This window comes from Emys orbicularis, chromosome 8 (genome assembly GCF_028017835.1).
Source record: "Emys orbicularis isolate rEmyOrb1 chromosome 8, rEmyOrb1.hap1, whole genome shotgun sequence".
Lineage (NCBI taxonomy): Eukaryota > Metazoa > Chordata > Testudines > Emydidae > Emys > Emys orbicularis.
The window spans coordinates 109,264,173-109,292,120 of NC_088690.1; the positions used below are offsets into that span (position 1 = coordinate 109,264,173).

General features: G+C 50.6%; 1 protein-coding gene across 1 annotated transcript; it reads right to left on the bottom strand.

Moving 5' to 3' along the window:
• Positions 1–142: 142 nt before the first annotated feature.
• Positions 143–27,913, bottom strand: LOC135882503 (LON peptidase N-terminal domain and RING finger protein 1-like). The gene is made up of 12 exons (XM_065409432.1): positions 27,607–27,913; positions 21,439–21,557; positions 17,104–17,226; positions 15,829–15,972; positions 14,842–14,992; positions 13,490–13,601; positions 10,517–10,631; positions 9,598–9,719; positions 8,951–9,109; positions 7,742–7,904; positions 5,870–6,016; positions 143–3,661 (listed from the first exon to the last, which is right to left on the bottom strand). The coding sequence occupies exons 1-12, from the start codon at positions 27,911–27,913 to the stop codon at positions 3,464–3,466; spliced, it is 1,860 nt and encodes a 619-aa protein (XP_065265504.1). The 3' UTR covers positions 143–3,463.
• Between the last annotated feature and the right edge of the window lie 35 nt (positions 27,914–27,948).

Sequence of the window (27,948 nt, forward strand, 5' to 3'; positions counted from 1 at the left end):
CTGTGTCTAAGCCAGACTGTGAATGTCTTAGGGCAGGAGCGTTACCGCTCCATGCGTCTGTCAAGGGCCCAGCTGCCGCATGAGGGCTTCTGCTCAAGCTTTGGTTGAGAGGGACTCAGAGGAAGGAATCAAACCAACCCAGTCAGTGTTCAAACAGGCACAACACAAAACACCCTCCTTTATTTCTTTGACAATATGGAAAGTTTTGTTCAAAGAGAAAAATCCTGCTCATAAAAATCCAAATGGACTCCAAGCAAACTGGAGCGATTCCAACGAGTCTCTACCAGACGCAGACATGGAAGGAGAAGAGGCTCCGGTGGTCACCCTCCATGGGGCTTGCCAATTCCTAAGCTAGATCACTACTGCTAAATGGCAAAGTCTTAGCAGCAACTTCCAGACACTGCCCCCGCCACATCTTACCTGTGCTGCCAGAATAGGCATGACAGCAAACCGGGGGGGGTCCCAGGGGATGAACAAGGTGTAGGGTGAACACGCTGGCCAGTCGAATCTGCAGCTTGAGGCCACAGGAAGGGGCTGGGGTGGCGAATGGAAACCCCAGTGCTTAAGAGCCTTCTGATCAGCTTGGTGAACCGATCACGCCCGCCACAAATAAATTAAAGGCACTTCCCGAAGTTCAGTGGAGACAAATCTGTGCGTTTGCCATTGGCTTTCAAACCCCCTTCATTATTTCCATTCCCAGCAGCAGCAGTAGCAGCTAGTCCCTTCAGGAATACACTGCGGCCCCCCGTATGGTCACCCCTGCCCTCATCCTACCCAAAACTCTGGGGGTTCCCCCACAGGCCAGGCAGCCAGAGCCCCTCAGTCCCAGTTGTCGCGCCACTACGGTCGCCTTCGGGGATCACCATGGGCCCAGTGCTGTAGTAACAGGTGCAAAGCATGAGAGGGAAAAGCCAAGTCCAGGGGTGAAGACAAAAATCCAGCTTTGACCCATCCTTGCCAGCCACCCCATTCTGTCTTTAGCTTCTCAGGAACTGCAGGCCTCAGCTAGTCTGGACTGTCATCCCCCAAGCAAGGCACTTTGTTGGGAAGTAGGGAATCAAACCTCCAACGCTGGAGTGGTAGGGGAAGAAGGGTGCTGAGGGTGAGCAGAGATGCCTGAACTAACTGAGGGGATCAGGGTGGAGCTGCAGAGGGGCTGGAGATTCTCAATCCTTTCCTACATGGTACAAATAATACCGAACCCGGTGAGAGATGATCACCTGAACCATTCTAGATCCGAGCTCATACGCCAGATACTCTGCTGATGTAAATGGGAGTAGCTGAGGATGAGGCCCAAAAAGAAAACAGAGGAAGAGCTCCTCCAGTGCAGAACACCACAGCCCCACCTTGCTCCAGAGATCATGAGGCAACAGGCCAGGCAGCATGGCCTAGACTGGCCTCTAACGATAACACATGGAGCCTCCTGATGGTAGTTGGGGCAGATGGGACAGGCAGGGATGAGATCCTGGCAAATCTGTAACCCAGCGACTGATTATTTTTTAAATAAAGAACTAAATAAAATTACACCCAACCCCTTAGAAATAATGTTGGGAGAGAAAACTACCCAGCCTAGATCATCTGCAGAAAAGCAGCCACAAAGTCCTAGCTCATTTCCTCCACCTTTCATCTCATTCCATTGTATTAAGTGACAAGAGGAAATTAGTCATAGGCACTCAGACTCTTGCTCGCCTGCTACGGAGAAGTTTAGATCCAGATCAACCTTAGCATCATGGGCCCATCACTAGCCAGAAGAATCCCAGATCAGCTCAACCGAACCACTCTGAATTTATGGACATTTAGATTTGAAGCCCCAGACCCAAACCTGTCTCTCTCGGTTTCATTTGAAGGTTGCATCCGAAACTGGAAGAACCTCATCTTCTGATCTCAGTTCAAACTGCAGTCAAAATCTCAGGACAAAAGATTTCAGCCCAAAATGGCAGAAATATCACAAGAAATGCTGATCTCACAAGATTTCCACCCCTCAAGATGTCAGAAATCTCATAAAATTATTTGTGGGCCAAATTGCCTGAGATTTTGGTGCCTTCAAACCCAAAGCTTTTAATGAGCCGGCCCAGAAGCAGAACCCCAGCTTAAACTCAATCCAGATCCAACCGAGGCCTCTTTGGCACACCTCTCATCTGAGCAAACTCTCCCTGCCTTCCTCGTTCCATGGCATTCCTCTTGCAGCAGATGGAAACTACATGTGGAGGTCTCTGAGTCCCTACAGAGAATTCTTTCCCAGGTCTCACCCACATGCCCAGGGTCTAACTGATCGCCATAGTTGGGGTCAGAAAAGAATCCCCCCCCCCCCCCCCCGAGTCAGATTGGCAGAGACCCTGGGAGGTTTTTTGCCTTCCTCTGCAGCATGGGGCATGGGTCACTTGCAGGTTTAACCTAATGTAAGTGGTGGATTCTCTGTAACTTGAAGCCTTTAAACCATGATTTGAGGACGTCAGTAACTCAGCCAGAGGTTATGGGTCTATGACAGGAGTGGGCGATTGAGGGTCTATGGCCTACAACGTGCAGGTCAGACTAGATGATCACGATGGTCTCATCTGGCCTTAAAGTCTCTGAGTCCATGAGAAACGGGTGGCTGACCCTTGCAAGAGCAACGCAGCAGCATCTCTTAGCATTGCCAGACTGAATAAGGGGCAGAAGCTTTCTGCAAATTCAGACACCCAAACAAAAGCAGAGAAGGAAGCAAACCTGAAAGACAGGAACGTACTGAAATGGGTATATTAAAGTAGCAACTTCTCTTTCGGGATTTTTGGCCATAAGCAGCTGTTAGAAGCTGACCTGAGAAGATCCGATTATTTAATTTAATTTAATTAATTTAACTTAATTCTCTTTTTTATGGACTATCAGATCAAACTCATGATTAAAGGCACCAACTCTAACTCACGGGAAGCTACTGAAACCTCCCCCCTCCTGTTACAACGCTTCCAATGATTTAAAGCCCCTTTTCCTCACCTAGAGTGCAGAGACTGGGACAAGCTAGCAAACGCTAGTGACGCTGAATGTGGAAGAGTCCAAAACAACGCGACACCTGGCATTCATTTCTGATTGCCCTCGAGATTTCTTGATACCAAAATAACTTGGCATGGGGCTTTGGTTCATAGAGGCAAGCCAGTGTCCTTAGCCTGGCCCCACCTTCAGACATGCTGCCTTCCTCAGACCTAGTGAGATGCTCCTAAATCCCCTAAGCAGCTTATCAAGACTGCATGGACGGCGTGGTATCACTAATCGATCAAGGACTCTAGCTGCCACTGCATGCCCTTTCCAGCTCTGTTTGCCGGAGAGGCTTGCGCGCGGCCGGCTGCTGAGGTCGGTGTGAGGAAGAAAAGACAATGAAAACATGGAGGCCAAACACAGAAATAAAACGGGCGACATCTCCATCCCACCCGTGGGCGGCCCTCCCAAAGTGCTTGTCGACTTGGCCAAGGCACCGGCAACGCCCTGGATTTTAGATCCTGCCTCTCGGGCGCAGGTCTGCGAGTTGGTGGCCGTAATCGCGGCGCTGCAGGATGCCGGTCAAGATGTGCTTCAGCTGAGTGAGGCGGGCCCGCAGCGAGGTGGTGGCAAAGAGCCGGAGCTGGTCGGATGGGTCCAGGGGCAAGATGGAAATAAGCCACCAACACCAAGCTGGTCCATCTTTGGTGGCCTAGGGGAGAGAGAAGAAAGCTGCGGTTCAGAAAGAGGACGGGAGCTTGACACGAGCTCAGGCAGTAGGGCCTGGGACCTGTGGGATATCCTGTAGGAGGCATTATGCCCCTGGTCGACAGGATCGCCCCGTCAGACCATTTTTAGTCAGATGTCCGCTTGGACATCTTAGTTACCCGTCAAGGGCCAGGCTCATTGCAGAACAGAATCCAGGCTCCAGAACTGAAAGACTCAGACAAATATACCACGCGGTGCCCCAGAGTGCAGTTATGGCCGGAAAAGGGGCTGCAAACATGGCAATTCCTTACTCAAAACACCCCTTTCTGGGTCTTCAGATAAGCTCCTTGCTTTGCTGAGCAGGGGGCCAGATCCTCTCCTCTGTAATACCCACACAGCCTCACTGGGGCTGCCCCAGAGCAGTGTGCACTGTGTCCAGAAAGGAGAGTGTTGCCTACAGCAGTTCTCAGTGGGGAAAGCCTTACCCAGGGTATCTTTAGGACCTTATGTTTGCCCTTTGTTTGGCCATCTGCACATGCAGCTCCTGGACTTGAATGCAGCACTGCAGCACCTATTCATGCCATGTAGGTGCGCAGTTGGGCACCTAAGTAATCTGAAAAACACACTCTTTAAAATGTAACCAGGTTTAAGAGAAAACACCCCACGCAGGGGAATGAGGACAGGGCCTGCCTCTCGTTTCAGGCTGTCTAAGGCAGTGTAAGGTCCAGTCACATCCAGAAGAGAATCTTTGCAACCAGTAGAAATGTACTTGCTTAAGAAAAGTAAAGCTTGTGTTCTGCAGAGTCTGAATCCATCAGAAGCATGTGACAAGCGAGTCGGACCCAGCCCCTGGGGCACCTCGGCCCTAGCCAGAGAGGCCATTTCCTTGAAGGAGCCACAAATATTTACTTTTTTCATTTTGATTCCAGGAACAGTTTAAAAATACCTGTGGGCCAACTGTTAGATAGCTGAGGGTCACAAACCAGCACTAAAAATGATGCTGGGCAAGGAAAATCCTCTCTAAATAGCAATAGGAGCAAAAACTAGACGAGGCAGGACACACTGACTTATTTGTCACCTCTAGGGTCCCCACCAAACAGCAAGAGCTTTGTGGGGAATGGTTCGTCCCGCAGCGTATACTCTAAAACCAGGCAAATGGGTCTTACAGTTGATATATTCACCAGGACAGTGAAAACTCATGGTCGTGCACCTGGGATTGAGATATATCCACTGAAAGGATCTCCCCGCTCCCCCCCTGCCCCCACTCCAGCTCAGACCCCTTGCAGGGTTTAGAGATCATAGTAGGTTCCCCAAGCAATTCATCTTGGCATGCAGAGGACCTCAGTTTCCCCTGTGACCATATCACTATCCTCAACCCTGTTCTTGTTTTAAAAAGGAGCGAGTAATAAATTGCTCTTTGGGGCAGGGACAAGCTGCAGCACCTAGCGCAATGGAGCTTTGATCCCCAATTGGGACTCCAGGCACTTTTACAACAAACAATTAGGCAGAAAATAGCCACCCAAGTATTTTTGGTCAGTAACGTGGAGTGCAAACTCCGCTCCCCCCAGCTCTGCTAATGTACGATGGTGTGACCTGCTGATCCAGTCCTGGGCTCCCCCAATGCACTTCACTCTCAACCTGCAGCGCCCTTTGCTGCTCCTGCCCGGGGCACCCGTCCCTTTTATTTTGTAATGGCAGGCTTCTGCTTGGTGCCGGTTAGATTTTGACAAGTCAGAGAGGATTCAGAGTCGATCTGTAAGAGTGACTCAAGTTCGGGAGAACACCTCACAATGAGAGACTAAAGGAGCTCAGCCAGGAGCGATTTCATGACATCTCTAAGTGCCTAGACAGGAATATCTCTGCTATGAGAGGTCTTTAATCTAGCAAACAGAGGCATCTTGGGATCCAATGGCTGCAAGTTGAATTCAGCTACATTCAAACTGGAAATCAGATGCAAATTTTTAACAGTGAGGGTAATTAACCACTGCACCAGCTCCTCAAGGGACATGGCGGATCCTCTTCCGCTTGGAGATCAAGACTGGATGTCTTTCTAAATGTCTGCTCTACTTCCACCACGGGGCTCCAGGTGATGCAGGAGCTCAGATGAGAGATTCACGATGACCCTTTCTGGCCATTGCAGCTGTGAAATCTATATGTGTATTTCTAAGAAGGCAGCCTCCCATAGGCGCCCAGCCAGCAACTCCCACATTACCTGGATGTCCTCTTCCTTCTCAGGCAGGGGTCCGCGGTGCATCAGAATCTGCCTCAAGGCGGCATCCCCGTGTTCACAAAACTTCTGCGCCTGCTGGTAGGTGCATTCGTGCAGATGCTGAAGCTCAGCCAGCTCTTCCCCTTCCACCTGGCCAGCGGGGAGAAGAAAGCAGCGTGGAAGGAAGAGTGAAGGGGAGCACACAGGGGAGGGGGTGAGAGATCAGGGGGAGGGAGTTGAAAGGAGAGAGTGTAGGAGTGGTGAAGACAGGAGAGGAGAAGAAAGCAATACAGGGATTTTAGATAGAATATCAGGGTTGGAGGGGACCTCAGGAGGTCATCTAGTCCAACCCCCGCTCAAAGCAGGACCAATCCCCAACTAAATCATCCCAGCCAGGGCTTTGTCAAGCCTGACTTTAAAAACCTCTAAGGATGGAGATTCCACCACCTCCCTAGGTAACCCATTCCAGTGCTTCACCACCCTCCTAGTGAAAAAGCTTTTCCTAATATCCAACCTAAACCTCCCCCATTGCAACTTGAGACCATTGCTCCTTGTTCTGTCATCTGGTACCACTGAGAATAGTCTAGATCCATCCTCTTTGGAACCTCCTTTCAGGTAGTTGAAAGTAGCTATCAAATCCCCCCCCATTCTTCTCTTCTGCAGACTAAACAATCCCAGTTCCCTCAGCCTCTCCTCATAAATCATGTGCTCCAGCCCCCTAATCATTTTTGTTGCCCTCCGCTGGACTCTTTCCAATTTTTCCACATCCTTCTTGTAGTGTGGGGCCCAAAACTGGACACCGTACTCCAGATGAGGCCTCACCAACGTCGAATAGAGGGGAATGATCACGTCCCTCGATCTGCTGGCAATGCCCCTACTCATACAGCCCAAAATGCCGTTAGCCTTCTTGGCAACAAGAGCACACTGTTGACACATATCCAACTTCTTGTCCACGGTAACCCCTAGGTCCTTTTCTGCAGAACTCCTGCCTAGCCATTCGGTCCCTAGTCTGTAGCAGTGCATGGGATTCTTCCGTCCTAAGTGCAGGACTCTGCACTTGTCCTTGTTGAACCTCATCAGGTTTCTTTTGGCCCAATCCTCTAATTTGTCTAAGTCCCTCTGTATCCTATCCCTACCCTCCAGCGTATCTACCACGCCTCCCAGTTTAGTGTCATCTGCAAACTTGCTGAGAGTGCAGTCCACGCCATCCTCCAGATCATTAATGAAGATATTGAACAGATAAACTGGTTCAGTAACATAGCACATGCAGGAGCATTGTGAGTACTGTTGAAGTTCCTCTCAGCAGCAGGCAGCGCCCACCCAGCATGATACTGCTGTCATTCCAGCCACCCACCCCCACAGCACTGTGTCCATTTAGTGGCTCCTCAAAAGGCTGCAATCAGTAGAAGTTGGCCTGGGTCAGCTCACCCACGGAGGGGGCAGATCCCATGCTCACCAGTGCACAGCACTAGTTCCTCGTTCACCACCACCGGTGCCATTGGTGAGCGATACGGCCAGCGGGGGGAAGGGATGCCCTCCATGACAAACCTGGCTTGCAGCACAGAGGTGGGGATAGCCAGTTAGGCGTTGGGTGCAAGGAGGCCAACGTGGGGGAATGGCTGAAGTCCGTTCTTGGAAACCCCAGCACGCTCTAAGCCTGGGAAGATTATAAAGCAGCAAGGGATGAGCCAGCAGCAGATGGCTGGAGCGAACGGACATTCTGAGCCCCAGAAACGCGCCTGGAGAGAACGTTCCCATGCGCCAGAATTCACCGTTCTGGGATTGCCCCATTTCAACCGGTGGTCTGCCCCGCTGAATGACTGCTACTGCCCCTGCTGCGCATTTATTCAGCAGCCCTCCACGGGCTGCTCTCACCTTCTCATCCTCCAGGTACTCGATATCAGCAGTGTTGTAGCCGTCCCTGTGCCCCCGTCTCAGCACCCGGAACCGACGCCTTCCTATCGTGTCCACCAGGGATCGCCCGTCGGCCAAGAACTCTATGTGCTGAATCTCCAACATGCAGCCGTAGTCCGCGAAACTGGAGCGGATGAGAAGGGAGTGGGGGGGGGGGGCGGGGGGGCGTAGGCATGAGAGCAGTGAGAGAGCATCTTTCCACACAAAAAAGAAGAAAAAGCCCCAGTAACTGGCTGGATGAAGGCCCCACGCACAGAGAAGATCCCTGTCAATCTGTAATACCCTCCACTAAGCCAGATACATCTGCAAGGGAGTGATTCCTCCAGTGTCCAGGACACCAAATTATGTCCAAGCTACGCTACCGGTGACTATGAATATATTTTACTCAGGGCTCTTCCACATCATTGCTGGAGCCCTGAGCATCTCTGACCCTTGTGACCCAGGTGGGCAGTCCACAAGCTTCCCACCGGCGGGGAGGGGTTTTATCTTTTGGAGCCTGTCAGTGCTGCTCTGAAAGGAACTACAGGACTATAACGGGGTTTAAAAGAGAACTGGATAAATTCATGGAAGTTAAGTCCATTAATGGCTATTAGCCACGATGGGTAAGGAATGGTGTCCGTAGCCTCTGTTTGTTTGTCAGAGGGTGGAGATGGATGGCAGGAGAGAGATCACTTGATCATTACCTGTTAGGTTCACTCCCTCTGGGGCACCTGGCATTGGCCACTGTCGGTAGACAGGATACTGGGCTAGATGGACCTTTGGTCTGGCCCAGTACGGTCGTTCTTATGTTCTAACTAGAGAGGGGCCTCTTGGAGGAACTGTGGGGCTTCTTTTCCCCACCCTCCAAACTCCCTTCACTGTGGGGTCATTCTCCTAACAGGGTTTCCAACAGATATGCTGGTAGAGTTTTAGACCACAGCACTGCTGCAACTGGCCCTAACCACTGGACCATCTTTCTTCCAGCATTGACTGGCCCCTCGTGGACGTCACAGGGCCCCTAGACTGACAGCTACTATTTTGGAAGACAAAGACACAGGAATTGACATGGCTACAGCAAAAGGTGGGGTAGTTGATAGGTCTGAGAGAATGATGGGTGGGTAGCAGGAGGAGGGAGTTACAGATGGAGGGATGAGAACGCAGCTGCAGTTGGTGCCTTGGTCTGTTACTCACCTCTTCCCATTCTCATACATACACATGCCAAACATCTTCGTGCCGGTCTCCTGGCACCTCCGCATCATGAGACGGTAGCGAGGTTCAAAGACGTGCAGCGGGCACGAGATGCCCGGGAAAGACATGGTGCACACGAAGATGGGGATGTTCTTGGTCAGGCTGCAGGGAAGGGGATGACAGGAAAGAAATTCTCGGTCACTTTGAAACTTCACCCCTTTTCCGTGCGGACATGGCAAGAGCAGCACATGGAAAAGCGGAGGACACCAAGTCTCAAGGAGTCAATTTATATTTAGCAGGACCTGGCCATTCTCACACACCAGCTCTTTAATATTGCATTCCGCCAAGAGGAAACATGAAGAAACAATGCTCTGGCCTCGCAGAACAGTAAATCATCGCCTCAGATTATCCAGGGGGTATAACTCTGCCAATGAAGCAATCCAGCTGATCTGATATGGAGGCCCAGTGGCAAGAACCCCACCAACCCACCAGGCAGCAGCTTCTCAGTGGGCTCCTCTCTGTTCTCTGAAGGCCCCATTGAGACTGAAGGTCTCCCCTGGCCACATTACGGTACATGCACATACACTCGCTCTCCCGCCCCCTCTCCCCCGCGCACATACACACACATATTGAAGACGTTCTTTGTTTACTTTGAGAGCTCTGCCATCTCAGCCTCATGCACCCGTTTCCTGTCTGCCAGCTGCGAGGGAAAGGTGGCCACCATGATCTCCACCAGCAGCACGGTGGGGTTGTACTTCCCAGCCTTCAAATACTGGAAGAAAGAGAAAGAGAAAGATGTACAACCTTGGACAAAAACATTCAGGGAAGTCCAGGGGCCCAACTGAAGCTGGGAACTATCCCCACCCCTCATGGAGCCAAAGGCAATTTCAGATCAAAGAATGGCAAGGAGAGAGCCCAAAATCTTCTCCCAGTGACGTGGGCTCCTCCCATTCCAGCTCTAGGAGGGTTTCCCACAGATGTAATAGGATTAGGTGTTATAGGAAAGGAATTGCCAGAGTGGATCAGACCTATGGTCCATTTAGTCTAGTATCCTGTCTCTGAGAGTGGCCAATATCAGATGCTTCTGAGGAAGGTGCAAGAAACCCCTAAAATAATTTGCTTCATGATGGTCTCCTCTTAATCCCTGTCATTTAGAGATTCCCTTAATCCCGGAGGCATGAGGTTTTAATCCCCTTCCATTTTTGTTAGCCTTCACTATTATAACCCTAAATGCATATAAATGCGCAGTTCCTCTGTGAATCTAGCTAAATTCTTGGCCTCAACTAGTCTTGTGGTGATGAGTTCCTCAATCTAATTGCATGTTGTGTGAAAAAGTATGATATGATCACACGTACATGTGCAGACCCAGTACCCCATCTGGCAGAGAACACTGCTTGCCAACGTACAGCACAGTCCTCCTCTTACACCCTCCTAGCTTGGCCAATATTGCCCCTGCGAGGGGGGCACACCCTTCCAGTCCTGCTGCTTTCCCAGCTGGAGCATGCTAACAGCAGTGCTCCGATCTCCCTTCTGCTCCAACCCATAGAGTCACCAGAGGCTTCCTCTTACCTCTCTCAGGCTCTGTTTGCAGAGTGGGCAGTTGGGCCTGTGGTCCAGACTGCGCTCCAGGCACTCCTTGCAGAAGGTGTGGCCGCAGGGCGTGGTCACTGGCTCAAAGAACATCCTGCGGAACAACGGGCACAAGGGTGAGCAAACCAAAGGAAGGAGGGTGGAAGAGGGGTGCGTGGAGTTAGTTACAGGCCACGATTTGGCCTTAGAAGAGGTGAAAGCCCAGGGAGGAGAGCAGGCCCCCCCAGGTAGCTGGGTCCCAGTCTAGTTAAGGTTTCGTATGCCAGCAAAGTGCGTCTGCTCTCTGGGCAGCCAGTGCAAACGACGCGTGGGAGGCTCACTATCAGCCCTTCTCTCCCTCACGGGGTGCTGGGAGGATACATAGCTTTAAGAGGGTGAAGCAGTCAGGGGCTATGGAAAACGGAGCCATAGAATTACCATAGACAGAGAGAATTCACCCTCTGACACCTGCCCAGCACCTCCATCTTACAATGCCAGCCAGCTCTCCTGCACCTGGTGCTCACGCCCCTATCAGCCTCCTAGCGAGCAATTGACTGTAGAGGAAACGTGCAGTGCCTGGAAGACAACTGACCCCATCACGCTCAGTGACTTTGCCCCAGAGCCTCACATTCGCATTAAATAACATCACTGAACATCTCCACTTTCATATCAGTGGCCGTCTCCCCTTCGCCAGGAGCAGCCAGCCCAGCAGGTTATTCCCAGAACTTGCCAGCACTTGACAGCCACTTTGCCAGGAGGCCCGAGCTCCATGCGGCATCTTGGCTCGCACAGACCATTTCCTCTCGTCGAACTGACGTCTGCCCTAACGGATTAGTCGCATTGTTATTTTTAATCGAGGGAACTCAGGCTTAAAAAATAACCAGCCCTCGAGCTGCAGACCAGGGCTGGGTCGTCCAGAGGGATTAGCGCTTCACGCCACCGCTCCTGGGTTCAGAGGCTGATCTGAAGTCCCAGGGTGGTCGCGGGGGCATGGCTCAGGGACAAGTTGCCCACGTTGCAAAAGCGCAGTGCGACCGTTGGTCTCTGCTGAACAGAGGCCCGAGGAGGGAGCAGCAGGTTTAAGGTCAAGACTGAGGAGCCCTGGCAGAGCTGTTTGCTCAGGTCCTGTCTGCTGCTGGCCAACATATCCAAATACAAGGCCTAGTTCTCCTTCCGTCCCTGGTGGTGGGCGTTAAGGGTAGCTCCGCCGAGCCAGTGCACAGTCATGTGACCATGGCTGCCTCACATGTACCACTTCCCCTTCTTACAGGGATGAGCCATGTCCCAGATCTCCTTTCTCGCTGCTGGGAGAGGCCAGCCGTTTGTGAGGGATCACGCCGACCTTGGCCTGCTGCTTAGTTAGCTGAATGCTCCTGTTTGAAGCCTGTCTGTGATGCTGGCTTATTGCTTAATCAGAAGTATAAATCACCCGCCCCAGATCGGCAGCCTGGGCTCTGATCGATGGAGTTAAACCACTAAAACCTCGGAGGTCAGCCCCACAGCATTCTGCTCCAGGTGTGAGCTCTGTTTCCGTCCCTGCTGGAGTCCTGGTGATCCCACCCCACGCTGTCTTCTCACTGCACCTGCCTAGAGGTAGGGCAGGGGTTTCCTCTGGAGGCAACCGGGGCGGTCAGCATTAGGCAATGTAAGAAGCTCCATCCCACCAGCACCGACGAAGGCCAAGCGTGCTGCCTCCAGAGCGTTCCCAGGGATCTCCTCGCCCAGCAGAGCGCTAATGACTGGCCTATGTGACTTTCTGTAGTAGGCAGCAGGGACCCACCAAATGGCCCCGACAGCCTTCCCCCAGAAGAGGGGAGGGTCCACCCAGACACGGAGAGTAACAGATTACTTGGGACAAACCCAGGAGTGCAGGGAAGGGAGGGAGGTCATGGGCCAGCAAGAGAGTAGGGACCAAAGAGGGACATAGAGCAGAGAGCCCTGGACCAGTGCCCGCTGCTCGAAGAAGATGTTAACGGGCCAGGACGTGCTGCCCAATGGAAGCGCCAACCATTGAGCTAACACTTCTCTCCTGGCTTCTTTCTCCATTACAGTTTGGGCTTCTGGACACTTGTACATCCCTCGTTCCCCTCCTCAAAAAATAGTCCTGGGATTAAACGACTGGCAATTTTCAGGTCCATCGGGCCAAATTCACCCCTACTTTAACTCCGCCCTCCTCAGTTCACTTACACGGGGGATGGTACATTTCCCAAGCTGCCCATTTGCTGCTCTGAACCCCCATGTAGCTACTAGGAGCAGGGAAAGGATTAGGAGCAGCCTCAGGGCCAGACTGCAATGTGCAAAGATCTTTGTCTTCTTGTTGCAGCACACGAGCTAGCAAAACCCAACCCCACCATTCAGGAGAGGCGAGGAGGACAGCTGTGTAACGGTTCCAGGTACTCGAAGAGTTAAGTGGATAATGAAGTTAATTTTAACACACCCTTTGGCAAGTTTCACTTGGTTTCACTATCAGCTCATTCAGAGACATGGCCCCAGCCCATTCCCTGCTCTATATTATCCAACAATCTGGTTGCGTGCTGTCTTCTGTACCAGTTTCCTCCCCTCTGCACACACAGCTCTGCCAATGCACCTCTGGTTAGACTTGCATTGCCCCCTGCTATTCCAGTCCTGGAGTTTCTCTCCAACAGAGATGCCCAATGGTCCCCAGTTAAAGAAGGTGCCCCTCACTTCCGAGCCTACAGGAGCCTAGTGTTTTCATTACAGTGAATTACACCGAGGGCACTAGGAATGCTGACTCAAGAGCCGGTGGTAACAGACTCTGTTATCGACATCAAAGGGACCAACCACACATTGTTATCCATGTCCTGCACGCTTTACCGTGCGTTACTCGTTTAGCTTTGCCTGTGCTTTGGCATGCAAAATTTTGCAGCAAGATGTGAGCAAAAGATCTGGGCCAGCAAACTGGGCCCCCGCTTGGTGTTTATCCGTCACTGCAAAAGCCCTTTGGTGACTCACCGTATGCAGAGGGAGCACTCCAGGTCAGACACGCTCAGTAGGTCCCTAAGCTCTGGCTCGTGGCGATGGCTAGATTTTGCTGCGGCTGTGTCTGCCATTTCCTCCCCAATACCTAGAGCAGAAGGAGCACAGGAATGAGTGATGCCCTCTGAGAAGCGCTTGGGAGTTTTCATAGATTTAAGGACAGAAGGAACCTCTATGATCACCTCATCTGCCCTCCGGCAGCAGACAGCCGCAGGGTTTCAGCCGGGTGGATTTCAAATGGAACACTTTAGCAGGCAGCGTGGCCTGGGTCTCAAGTCTAGTGAAGCAAGCGTAAAACCAGAAGCAATCATTTCTGCCCTGCCACTGAGTCACTGCACGGCCTGAGTGAGTCATTTCATCCCTCTAGGTCTGTTTGCCCGTTTGGAGAATGAAACTAATCCTCTCCCCCCACGGGTGGTGTGACGTGTAAGTCGTTTCTACCCAGACAATGCTTTGAAGAGGAAAAGCCAAAGTGCTAGGTAGCGTTATCTAAGTGCGTGTACGTATCGCAGCAGCCGACATGCCAAATGCTGAGGCCAAGTTCCTACTTCGGAAAAACTTTCCCCCCCCAGTGTATCTGGGACGGGAAGTGTTTCTCACTCCGGAATGGAGGGCCTGATCCAGAGCCCCTGGAAGACATTGGGACTATTTCCACAGACTTCGGTGGGCTTCTGGTTTGAGAGCAAAGTAGCTGCACTTGTCTTTTAAGCCTGTCTATGCGGAAGACACACTGTAACTGGAGCCGGCATTAACAGCCGCCTTTCTAAGTGAGAGCATGCATGGGGAAACCACCCTACTAAATACTGGGTGTGGGGGAGCGCAAGCACATGCGCTAGGAGACGGGAATTCACAGTACAAATGGGATGGGATGGAATTCACAACCACATGATGCTGAACATCCAAATACAACTCCAACCTGAATCCAAATACCAGCCAGTCTCCCCCAGCCTACGAGACCAGGTGGCGGGGATAGACACTGTCCAGTTCAGGTCATGGCCTTCTCCTCTGTACTTCCTATGAGGAGGGGATTGCAGCATGTGACTCTAGGGTGGAGTTTGACCACATACAGTCAGAAGTCCCTGGAGTAGACTCCTCTCCACGGCTCGGTGAGGGGACACACTCTAGAGGAGACTGACAAAGCCTCATTAAGAAATGTTGGGTTTCCACAACCACTGAGATTCTTCCATTCTCCATGAATATTAAGCCCCATCCACCTTGGGTACCAACGGCAAGAGAAAGGCTGCAAACTTGCCCTGCAATGGAGGATGGGGTGACACACACACTCGCGGCATTTAGATGGGCTTCCAGGTGCCTGCGAGGCCACCTACCTAATGATCTCCCCTCTTGCCTCTCTGCTGAAGTCCCTGAGTCTTTCCTTCTCCTCGGCCACCAGGCAGGCTGCTGGGGACTTCGAGGCTCCAACTGGCTACGTTCAGACAAAGCTTCCCCCTTCCCATCCTCCGTCTCTCTCTCTGGATCCTAGATCACAAAAAAATAGAAAGTCAAGCCTGATATCCTTGCCTCCGGTGCATTCTCCATAGACACGTCTGCGCTACTGAGTCACAAGGGGGAAGGATTTTCCACACATGCTGGGGATGGGAGCTCCAAGGGAAGGATTTTACACACACACACACACAACAGAGGAGAACAAAGATGCTGTCCCCTTGTTATCTAACCCGGGCACCTATCATGCATGCAGAGGATGGCCAGTGTTGTGCTCAAAACACGGGCCGACACTCTCCAAGCTCCGCCCAGTCCTTGGGTGTGTTTGAACCCACACTCCCGCATCTCCTCATCCCTCCTCAACTAGCAGGGTCTCCCAGAGAGGGTAACGTAACAATAGGAGCTGGCCTGAATTTTTCCTCACGTAAAGCTTTTCACCAAAAAATCCCACCCCTTTTTTTCCCTCAAAGAATAAAACTTGGGGAGGGGGAATTGCTGACACGACCCAAATTTGCTGTCACATCTTTTGTTGCCTGAAATCAGTTTGGAAATATTTTGCTTACCAAAAACACGGCAGGGGGGAAAATCTATGGAAAATGGGGGAGTTCTCATCCCTACCCAATCCCTTCACGAGATGTGGGGGTATCGCTTTCCTGGTGTTCAACCCGCCCTGTTCACTCCTTTGCGGTGCTGAATCTCTACTAGCTGCAACTCCCTCCGTCTTTCTTTCATCCCCTTCCCAATACCAGAGAAAGACATTGTGCACATGACAGCACTCTTGGTTACCACACACACACCCCTCTGTGTGACTATCTTCACCTGATCTTTGCTCCTGCACCCATAACCATAGCAGGCCCAACAGGCCCCCTCACCTGCCCGTACTCTCCTCCGGAAGAGGGCCTCAGCAGAGGGTCTGCTCCTTCCTTCCCTGAGTTGGAGCTTTTAAAGTCCAGGCTGGCAGCACTCAGTAGCTCCACGACAGTGCCTGGGAATGGGGAGTCAGCCTGTGTGAGGATCTGCAGGCGGAGGAGTCGCGTTACATTTTTGGTGCAGGGAAAGCAAACCGTAAGGTGCAACGTGGCTTCTAGATCGCGGTGGAAGAGTCTAAGCCCTCAACACCCTCTGCTCCTCCCCTCTCCCCACCCCAACCCTATATATTCTAGAAAGCTAGGCAGGACCAAACTCCAGCCATGCCTGATGGCTATAGACAGGGTACAGAGGAAGATCCAAGCCCAATTTCTCTTCTCCAGAGCCTCTGGGCAGAATCCTGGTTTCCTGCTGCAGTGACACACCAGTTCTACCCATTGCCCCATGAATGCCCGGGCAGTGCAATGATTTGGGAAGAAAGGGTGGGAGAAGAGAGTGAATATGGCAGTGGTGATTAACAGCCGTGGGGACATTGCCAACAGAACTGATACAACACAGGCAAGCGCAGTGCAAACTGCCCCACCCACAACCATGTTCCTCACCCCGGACTCGGACGGAGGAAACATCTCTGTGCCAATGGAGGCTGCCAGGGGTAGCAAGCAGTGCCAAAGGTCATGGTGATTTCTGTAATGGGAGGGACGCCGGCCAAACAGGATCTGCACTGAGATCCCCCATACGCCGGGCTGGCTAGACTGCTCTTTCTTAACCAACCTGGGAGCAGTGCTCAGCTGAGAATTGCCCAGGCAAGAGACTTGGAGATGTGGCTCTAGAGGCAGTTTTCTGGACAGGAAAACTGCAAGGCTTTTGCCTGGGGAAGGTGGTGGGGAGGGGAAGGAAACCTGTTCATAGTTGCACTCAGGAACAGTCTAGTCCTCCCTCCTATGCTGGCAGGGATAGCTCAGTGGTTTGAGCATTGGCCTGCTAAACCCAGGGTTGTGAGTTCAATCCTTGAGGGGGCCATTTAGGGATCTGGGGCAAAAATCTGTCCGGGGATTAGTCCTGCTTTGAGCAGGGGGTTGGACTAGATGACCTCCTGAGGTCCCTTCCAACCCTGATATTCTATTATTCAGTCTCCAGGAGAAAAGGAGCGTATCATGGCTTTATTTTACTGCCTAATTCAAGGGCACTGAAATCCATGCCCAGATTTCTACCTCCTGGGGAAATGGACAGGTTTAAAGTGGAGCCTGGCTCTTGGATGAAAGGCCCCGGGGCATGTTCACCTTCTCCATCTCGTGCTGAGCGGCAGGGAAGCTGGGATTGAGTGTAAGGCAATGGTGGAACTGCAGCAAGGCTTCGGACTTCTCTCCCAACTCCAGCAGCACCTTCCCTTTCCGGAAATAGCCCTGCAGAGGAGCAAAGCAAATAGGACCGAGCCATCCGGATTAGTCACCAGCTAGTTGTTTTCTTTTAAAGGGAACCTTAGGCCCCTGAGAGGCACTAGCTTGGCATCCCTAGAAACCCAAGTCCTCATTGTATCAACTCATCAGGCAGCTCTAATACAAGTTTCCCCACCAACTCAGACCTTGCGGAACCCCCTAAAAAAAACCCCAAATGGCCACCTAGGCTTCCCTCTAAGAAGCCCCATGAACTGAGCTATGAATCCCATGAATGTCCTAGAGAGCCGCGTGCGGTGAAATGTGAACTCTGTACTGCTGCTACCTCTGAGAATCACAGAAATTAGAAATGGAAAAGACAAGGCGGCGGCTAGTCCTGCTGAGCAGTACGGAATGTTTTTAACACACTGCCAAAATGGATATTGCGTGATGTGGCTGGTTTTCTATAGGATAGCAACCTACTACTGCTGCCTGCTCATAACTTTACTCCTTACGCTCATGTGCTAGTGTTTGTTCTGTGGTGCTAAAGGATCCAGCTTCAAACCCTGCAGACGAACCGTTACACCTTCAGTCAGGTTTTCTCATAACTCACATCTTGATCTATTTACCCTACTCCCCCACTTACCCTTCCTGTGCTTTATCAGCAGATGCGCCAACGAAGGAAACAGATGTCCATAAAGGTTTCTTAAGGCACAGAAGGGGCTTTTATTCCAAAATGCAACATAGCAAAAGCAAATCAAATTAAATTGTATGCTGAGAAACTGGAAAATCCTTGACAAAGCAGCAATAAGTCTTCCCACTTTCCCATTCCTTCCATTAAGGAACAGACCACTCTGACATATCAGATCCAGCCATTGCTACCCATCCACACACCTGACACTGTCATGCAGGCTCTCCTCCTCCCGCATCTCAGTCCTGCACTATCCGTCTCTCTGGCCCTGACAAATGCAACCTGGCCCTGTTCAGATCTATTCAGAATGCTGCTGCAAAGTGCATTTTCCTCCTTGCCCATCCCTTTGACCGCCTCACCCCTCTCTTTGCATCCTTCCACTGGCTCCCCTCCTCTGTGGCACCAAACATAAGCTGCCTGGCTTCGCTTTCAAGGCCCTTCGTGGTCTAGCCCCACCCTACCCATTCTCTCTCATTCAGCACCGAAACGTCGACTCCTGCCTCCATCCGGTCCATGATGCCAGCCTGCATCGCCCACTTGTGAAATTTTCAAACAAGCACCTCCATGCTTTCTCTCGTGCTGCCCCTCGTGCTTGGGAGAAGCTCCCGATGCACATCCACAAACCCACTTATCGTCCCTCCTTCAAACTCGCCTTGTCCAAGATGCCTACAAAAAAAACTTGACAACAGCTAGGCCCCTGGCATGCTGAGACCACTGCCTGTCATGCTGACCAATGTCGCCTCATTGTTTCCTCGTACTCCCCCATCTGTCTCTATCCATCTGGCATCTTACTTTGATTGTAAGCTCTCTGGGGCAGGGACCATCTCTGTGTTCTATGTTTGTAGAGCGCCGAGCACAATGAGGTCCAAGCCCATGACTGGAGCTCCGAGGGGCTACAGTAACCCAACTAAGTAATAGTAATACTGAAAACCCCTCCGCCTGCAGCCCAAAGCTGTGTCCCCACTAGCCCACCCTGTGATCCATGCACCAGTCCAGCAGGAATCAACCTCTCCCTTCCACTCTGCTGGAAGCTCTGCCTTCATTACCTTAGTTCTATGCAAGCCATGAGTTTGCTTGAATGAAGATTGCCTTTGACAGGATGCCAGACACTCCTGGAGTGCTTCACTTTGGGTTGGGTTTTTTTTTAACCCAATAGAGTTATCTAGGTGCGCTGGGCTTAATGAGATATGACAGATGGCCCGATTAGCATAATGGAGTGTTTACATTCAATAATTGCAACTTGCCACTTAATTTGGTTAGTGTGTTTCCAAGCAAGACACACCCAATGACTGTGCAGAGAGCAAGCGTGTGAGTTCAGAATTAGCAATGGACCATGATCCCGGCTTGCTAACCAGCTGCACCAGGGCTGCTGGCAAGGTGGTGGCATTCAAAGGCTGGATCCTCTGTATAATGAGCACATTTTTCCATCCACTCTGTGGATCTAAAACTCTTGCCACCCTCTGCAAGCTGTCCCTTTCCCAGACACCCCCCAGGGACACAGGGAATGGCCACCACGCAAGTTTTCCAAACTATAGGCCAAGGGAGGCTAGGAGAAACCCCTTAGTGGCTACTGCATTTCCCCTGCACTGCCGGGACCTGGCTCCAAATTGAGCTGAGCTGAGGGTAAGATATTTGCACTGGGGGAAAATTTGGCAGTTTTGGATTCCAAAGAGAATTTGTGACACTGAAAAGAAAAACCCTCTCATCTTTCTGTATAATTTGTATTAGTGCCGCCATTAAAGACACAGCGCCGCATGGTGCACTCCAGCCAAGCAGTGCTGAGTGCAGGAAAGGAGGGGACAGAGACACCTTTGTGCTCAGTCCCCAGTGTAAATTAGAGCAATCTCAAGGCTGCTGTAATTCACACTCCGCTGCCCACAGCCCCCAAACCTCCAATTCACTCCAGCCAGGCTCTCTTTTTTCCTTGATGTGCCCCTGGTACACAGGGGGCTGCAAGGGAAGCCGGCACAGAGCCAGCCATGCCCGGTCTTCCCCTGGGGACCCAGTTGTGCTGAGAGTATTCCCTCATGGGGAGATCTGGCTGCCTTTGTGTAGCTGGAAAAGTATAAAGGGGCCACAACGCCACAGGAAATCCAGCCCACACTGTACAAACACACACAGAGAAACCAGATCTCTCCAAAACCTGGACAAGCGAGCTCAGAAAAATCAAACAGCATTAACATTTGTCACTGTCATATTATCCAAACTGCAATGCTACTCCCTTGCTCACAGGCGCTGAACGAGGTCCAAAGAAAACGAGGTCAGCTCCACCCGTGGTGAACAGGAGCCTGTGTCATAAAGAAAACATGGGCCCACAGTCTGGCATAATCAGCCAGCTCGGTTTAAGCACGCAGGCTGGAGGCCGAGCTGCCTTTCCCCTTCAAGGTCTGGCCTGAAATCTCTAGCAGGGCACTGGAGGCGGGAGGGAACCATGCATCCAGCTCCTTTTATAATGGGCTTGTCTAGCAAATGCCCAGTTGTACCTGGCCTGTGGAGGGAATGCCAAGAAGAAAGCACCTACTTCCAGCATTCAGTGAGCCGCAGGAAGATCTCACCATAGAGAAAACAACTCTATTTTGTTCGGCAACATACAAGGGAACAACAGCTGTGCCAGCGTTAACAAAAAATGGCCTGGTCCCCATATGCCTTTACAGCACTAACTATATAAGGGATGAACTTCCTGCCAAATGCACCTTGGAAAACGCCGTCTGATTTCCCAGGAGAAGGGATGAGGGAAGAGTTCCCACCTCTGAGTGTTTGTCCTCAAAGGCTCAATAGTTTACAGCGTCACATGACAATGCTGCCTCACTGAATGATGACGGAGTCGTCGCACCATGACAGAGCATTGCAATGCACGAAACAAACCGCAGGCACTTGATGGCATAGCAAGTTAAAGCCTGATCCAATGCCCATTAAAGTCAATGGAAAGATTCTCAATGTTTATAACAGGCATTGGATCAGGCCCTAAGACTCATGGGATGCTGACCTGCCCATGAATTTCAGGAAGAGTGGCAAAAAGGCAAAGCATCCTGGAGCTGGAGGGGGGAAGAGGCTTCATGGAGAAGACCCTCCAAAACCGCAACAGCTGAAATCTGAGTGGGTTCCGAGTCCCAGAGCCGAATCCTAGTGCACCAGCAGAGAAGTTGCTAGGTGCATCCTGTTCACTCCTGGCGTGGTTTATGTTTGAGAACAGATTCCAATTGTGCTCTTAAATATTTGTAGAACCCCCCTCCCCATCTCCTTTGGACAGCTCTAAATCTCTCCAGGGAGGTAGGCGGGTTCGCAGAAGTGTGGCAAAACAAGATCAGGGAGATTCCTGGGGCCAAATGAAGCCCTCTGGGAGAAACGGGGAGGAAGAGCCCGCCAGCATTTAGAGTTCTAACAGTCCCAGGAACAAAATCCCCGTCCCTGTGAGCAGACAGCTGCAGTCCCACAGCTCAAGCGCAACATTTCGCATCACGTTTCATTTCAAGGAGCCCTTGTAGCCCACAGCAGGTGCCCTGTCCACCTTCTTGTAGCAGAACCAACCCACCAACCACGCACTGACTCACCTCACACTCTTCTGGCTCACTCCGACACACCACCTCCAAATCCTCCAGCGCCTCTGAATACTGCTGCAGGGCCACATACGCCTCCGACCGGCACAGCCTCAGCGAAACATCATCAGGAGCTGCAGGCAGAAGCCCTCAGTGCCGTTAATACAAGGTCTACAGTCAATATCGCCTATACACGGTGAATTCTGACCTAGTGCAAACAGGTGCAAGTCCTATGGAAATCTCCTGGACAAATTCAGCTGGGGGGGAGGATAACATCAGAAAACAGGTGTCGGGGTAAAGTAGTGTAACTTGCACTGACTTGGCACTGGATGGACAAGGCAAAATAAGCATAACTTGCACATCAAAAGCGTGGTGGAGAAGGTGGAGAAGGAAAGCCAGCTAACAGGATAAAACAGTTGTGACAATTGTTTTGCACACTCATTGTATGCCAAATCAGTGAGACTTGCACTATTTTATCACATACACTCGCATTTGCATTTTGATCAACTTACGCCATGATTTTGTCACCACTAAATTCACACTGTTGGCACTAATTATTTTTTGTTAATGACTTCATTTCCGGCCAGGATGCAGAAGGGTCCGTAAGGCAATGAATATACAGGTTAGCACTCTCACAGTGGAATATCCACATCAGACACATGACTAAGAGATCTAATCCAGCTAACTAGGTGATCTAGTCTGACACTAGTCACAGATGTTAATATTTTATAACAGGAACTGGTAATGCAAAAGCAGGCTTGGATTAAACTAGAGTTAGTCAACAAAGCTAAAGACTTTATAATTCCAGACCTTAGCTCATGAAAACTCTGAAATTTTCAGAGCTGGTTTCATTCTGCTGGGTTTCAAAATGGGCCCGGTTTTTCATTTTTGATCCCCAAATATTTGCAAGGAATTCTTTTCTCTACATTACTGTATTCACATGTTTTGGAAATTTCTCCAAAATGATTTTTTTTTTCAATTTTGAAATAGACGCTTTTCATTTAGGGTGTGCTTCTGATTTTTGTAGAAGCCTGCCGCGTGGTGAATTGGTCTGATCCAAACAGGCACAATCATCAAAAGAAAACAAACTGAAAACTGATAAGTAAAAAATGAAAATGGTACATAAAACGAAGAAAACTGTTTTTCAACTGAACATTTTTGACCAGTTCTACTTAAAACCACTAGGGGTATCTCAGGTTAACTATCCGCCCTTATAATACTGAATCATGTTTATTATGGTAGTGCCTAAGGACCAGCAAAGATTGGGGCCCCACTGTGCTGGGTGTTGTACAAACACAGAGTAAGAGACAAACTCCATCCCGAAAAGCTTCTGATCTAAATAGATGAGCCAGACACAAGCTATGGGAAAAGGACAGAATAACAAGTAGAGCAATCAGTTACAAGTCAGACTGCTTAGAGACAGGGAATCAGAGCTTCCATTTCATCTAGTCCCTTTCTTGCTAATGCTGAACTGCTCCCTACTTTTTAATCTCAGGTGCTTGGTGGAATAAGGCTGAATCACAGCCAGCATCCCTTCAGAGACTATTCAACAATCTAAGAAACCTAAGGATTCCCCTCTCCCACCCCTTAAATTTCCCTTCATTCCAATATATCCTGATGTACCCAATCTCTTAGCAAGACCTCAGCTGAGTGGAATCTGACAATGCATATTAAAGCTGCCTTTCAAGAACAGGACCTATTGATTCGAAGGTTGGGGGGGGCTGTTCTCCAGACATCCAGAACCACAGCTTTTGGGACACAGCTGTGCTTCTGTGGCTGGAGAAAGAATAAAAATAGTCCCTGTGGTGTGCTGTTGCCATAGAAGGCCCAGGGGCGTCTGCTGTGAGTCACTGAGCGATGCTGCTGTGAGACATTACAAAACAACATTTCGGCTGAGGACCCATAGGCTGCAGTGACACTAGACAGCCTCTCAGTCCGTCTGGCCAAGTGTTTGCCATCTCCGTGTCAAGGAAGATGGATGGAGGAGGAATATAGAACAAAGAGAGGGAATCTGTGTCCCTTATTGGCTCTATGTTTTCAAGTAGAAATTGAGACTGAGATTCCCCAAAGCCGCCTACGGGGGTGAGGAATTCAATTCTTGTTGACCTATTAATAGCAGTTGGGCACCTTTGAAGTTCCCCGCTTTCGTACCAATGAAATGTGCCGTAGTGCCAGTTCTACAGAGCTCTGCTAGCGCCTGGACAGACAGCACTGCAGAACATTCCCTTACACTGGGCCTCATCCACTGACCTGGTGGGATCAGCTCTAAGGTTTGTCTTTCTTCCAGCACTTCCATTGTGGGTGCCAGGGGTATTGCTGGTGTCATATGGCAACTTGTTCACTAACACCCCCAATTCTAATTTCATAGAGGTTACCGAATAAGCACAAGATGATATTGCTTTCAGACCCTACTGACCTAGGCTGGATTTCAGCTGATTACTTCTAACTAAAAGTCTCCCTGGGACAACCTGTCATACCATATATTAATTTGCAGAGGGGGCCACCTGTCCCCCAGTATGCTGGTAATTTTCCTGGCCAAGCAGTCTGTCTACGAATATTTTCTCTCTTTCAGTCACTCCTCATGAGAATGTTACAGGACTGCTGACGGGTACAAGCTTAATCAATGAGAAAGCCTGGCTGTGAACCTCAGCGCATCTCTGCAATCCACAGCGGGCGAGAGAAAATACTCCTGCACTAACTACACTGCTGGCTCTCCGGCACTCCCAGGAAGGCTCATCTCCCCGGCCAGGATAACATCGCCTCCAAGTCTGTGCTGGGGAAGCCGTCACCCTGCTCAGATGGGTTTCGTTTGGGCTGCACTGGTGCGTTAAAGTGAGAGATTGACAGCAGCGACCCAGAACCAAGTGATAACAAGGACAGGCGCAGTGCCATCCTTCTGAATGAACACAAACGCAGTGGCCAGGCATCCACCTCAGGAAATTCATTTGCGGACTAAGAATAGTCTTGAGAAAAGAAGACTGGGGAAGGGGGGAACTGATGACAGTCTTTAAACGTGTGAAGGGCTGTTCTAACGAAGACGGTGATCAATCGTTCTCCATGTCCACACAAGGCAGGATAAGAAGTAATGTTAATCTGCAGCTTCAGGTTAGGTATTAGGAAAACTTTCCAACTACAAAGGTAGTTAAGTTCTGGAATAGGCATCCAAGAGAGGTTGTGAAATCCCTATCACGGCAAGTTTTTAAGAATAGGTTAGACGAGGGATGGTCTGGGTTTATTTGGCCCTGCCTTAGCACAGGAGGCTGGACTGGACTTCTCGAGGTCCCTTCCAGTCCTACATTTCGATGATTCTATGATTTTAAGACTAAGGGGGGCAAAAATCTGCAGCTTGATGTGAGTGTTAAACACCAACGCAGCCCTAAGAAAACTCAGCCAAGGACTGCTCTGTAGCCAAAGGGGAAAAGGGCCTTGGGCTAAAATTGAGCAACAAACTAGAAACGCTTTCCAAGTACTTACAGTTATTTAACTCCAGATAAGAGATTCTAGCAAAACCGCTCTGAAGAAGGCATGCTGGTGAAATGTTAGCAGCGCTCTCTTCTCCATAATAAAACAATCGTAAGTGCTCTGAACATACGCTCTGGTGCATTGCTCTGTGTAAGCCTGAGGGTGTTCAGCAGCTTTTGGCTTGGTTTGCTATGGAAGTTTCCCACACACACAACACTGCCAGTGCACCTGAATCCTCTGCCATTCCAGACCTAGGCTTTGATGCAGTTCTGCCAATGAGCCGCAGTCCAGGCAGGCAGACAGCTGTGACTATTTATTCACGCAAACATACCTGTCTTTACTGTAACCTTGCCCACATCCCCATGTGTCTCTTTATCCACCTGCTGTGTCTTGTCATAATCCTGGAGAATGAGCTCTCTGGAGTAGCAGTTGCCTTTCCTTTACTTATCTACACGCTGCCTCACACAATGGGGCTCCTCTCTCTTACTGGGTCTCCTCTCCCTGGTGCTACTGCAATATATATAATAGCAGTAGCTGCAGCCCCTTCTCCCAGTGCTAGTCTTTGAGCCAGGACTGCCAACCAAACTGAGCTGTGCAGTGCATTTTGTTAAGAGGAGAAATGGAAACCACGGTGAAATCACAACTCATTTGTCATTTGGGGGCCTGAGCCGAGCTCAGAATCCAGAGGGGAAGAGCGAGGGTGTGACTCCTTTGCACTACGTCACCTGTCCCCTTCAAGTGTGTGTAAAGACAGAATGCCATGGCCAGTCGTATTCACAGGTTTAATGATGTCTACGGATCAGGTTTATTTGCCACACGCACAGAGACACACATGAACTTGAGCTTGTGGGGGAAAATAAGATACTACACCCCAAGTTCAAGATCTGGCTAGATGTTCTTTTTGTGACTGCTCTGTGTTTTCTTTTAAGTCTGTAGCTTAATGGTATTTCGTTATCTTGATTGCCACTATAAGTTAAGAAGATTCTCACTGATACACTAGCTCGTTGGCAGAAGAGATATAAGGCAACAGATGGATTGACAAAGCACTGCCTTTGGTTAACTGCGAAGTGCTTTTGCATTTCCCTTGAAAATAACACGTTTTAAAACTTTGTTTATAGACAGGCAGTATCCATAACCAAGATGGGAAGTTCTTCTGGGCAGGGATCGAGTATTTCTTATGTGTTTGTACAGCGCCTAGCACCAGGAGACTGGCGCAACAGCAGTCCAAATGATAATAAGAATAAAGACAAGCATAGAACTGAGCACTTTTGGAGCACACATACAGTGTAACAAGGATTTGGAGCTTTGAACATTTTTATCAGTATTTCTTCTACAGAAATCCCATGATGTAAAATAAAACAGTAATGAAAATGTTAATAAACACACATGCATGCATTTGCTTCAAGACTTGATCAAGCAATCATGATGCTGAAAAGTGATGCATGTCTTACGTTAATATGTTGGATAAAAGGATCTGCTCAGGACACAATGAGGATGTATTAGCCATCAGCAAGTCACTTACATAGATACACCCCATTCCCATGCTCTGGTACTATGGTGATCAATGAATTAATGTTTGTGCCGTGCACTGCAAATGCAAAGCTCTCGCTAAGCGCTAAGTGGGTACTCAGTATTGTTGCTGTCCTAGGAGCAATCCACATTCCCTCCTATGTTCAGAAAATCCAGGGCCTGATCCTGCCGGCAAATTTCCCCTGGAGATCAATCCTGAAACAAGACTGCAGGATCCAGCCCTGGCCCTCGGAGTCCTGGGAGAGTAGAGAATTAGTCAACCCCTGGCTAAGAGTCTTTGCCAGGGCTGCATTCTCCCAAGAGGCAGAGGTGGCTCCGACAGGTGCAACTGTGGGTGGATACACTGTGATGGTCTCACAACCCTGCTGATCATTTTCCATCTTCATAGCCCTTTTCCACATTGCTCCAGCAACAGTGGCACTGCCCCTGTGTCCGGCAAAGCTGGGCCAAGAACTTCCTCTGGGACTGACACATCGCTGGATGTGAGCACTCTGTGCTACTGATCTTCCAACTTCGAAAACAGCTATTCCCCTCCCATCCTCTCAGAAACTCACAGCTCCTCCTGCAAATAATGGCTCGAATTCTGCTGCCACTTACACACCCGAAACCCTTCGGATTAGAGGCTGACAGCAGAAACTATACCCCTCAACCTGCTAAAGAAGTTGGTCATGAAGGAAGAGCAATGACTGCTCATACGCATGGCGGGAAGCTATATATGTGCAGGTGAATAACTGAAATAGTGCCCAGGGCTTGCAAAAGAAAATATCGGCAACTGCATGAAAAGCAGAGGGCTGTTACTATCTGACTTTGGAGCTTTGGTACAGATGATAATAAACGTGCCCTTTTAAAAGTCCTGGGGGGTGGGGTTTGGAGGAATTAACCCCTTCATCTGTGCAAGCTGGTGAAAACGAGCTGCATCCGTTAGTGACACCGCGTGAGGTCACAGCTTCATTCACCGGCTTTGATGGTGGGGTTCCCCTCTCGGCGAATAAAGCGGCTCTTTATTAACAGGAAACTAATAAGGAGAGAGACAGTGCAGCCTCCGAAGCAGTCGTGCCTGGCGGTTTCTGGCGAGAAGTTACATAACCAGGAGCTGGTGGGGGGTTGCTTTGTTTGGGTGCGTGGATCCAGACACTGACCAGCCTCCCTCCCCTCCCCACCCCCAGACCCTGGACTCCCCGCCACGCTTACCCAGTTCGAGTCCTTTCTGGGTTGTCCTCAGAGCAGCCCTGTAGTCCCGGCCCCGGAGCAGCTCTTGCGCGTGGCTTTGCAGCCGGGCCAGCTGGGTGTCCCGGGCCAGGCACTTCTCCAGCAGGCTGCCCAGCAGGACGTTGCAGTGCACCGCTCTGGAGCCCAGGAGTCTCAGCCTCCCCCGGCACACGAGGCAGCGGGAGGGCAGCGCCTCGCCCAGGCACCGCTTGCAGAAGGAATGGCCGCAGGAGACGGTCACCGGGTCCCACAGGACAAGCCGACACGCGGGGCAGAGGAAAACTTCCATCGCTCCGGCGCTGGCCCCAGCCCGCAGCGGCGGGG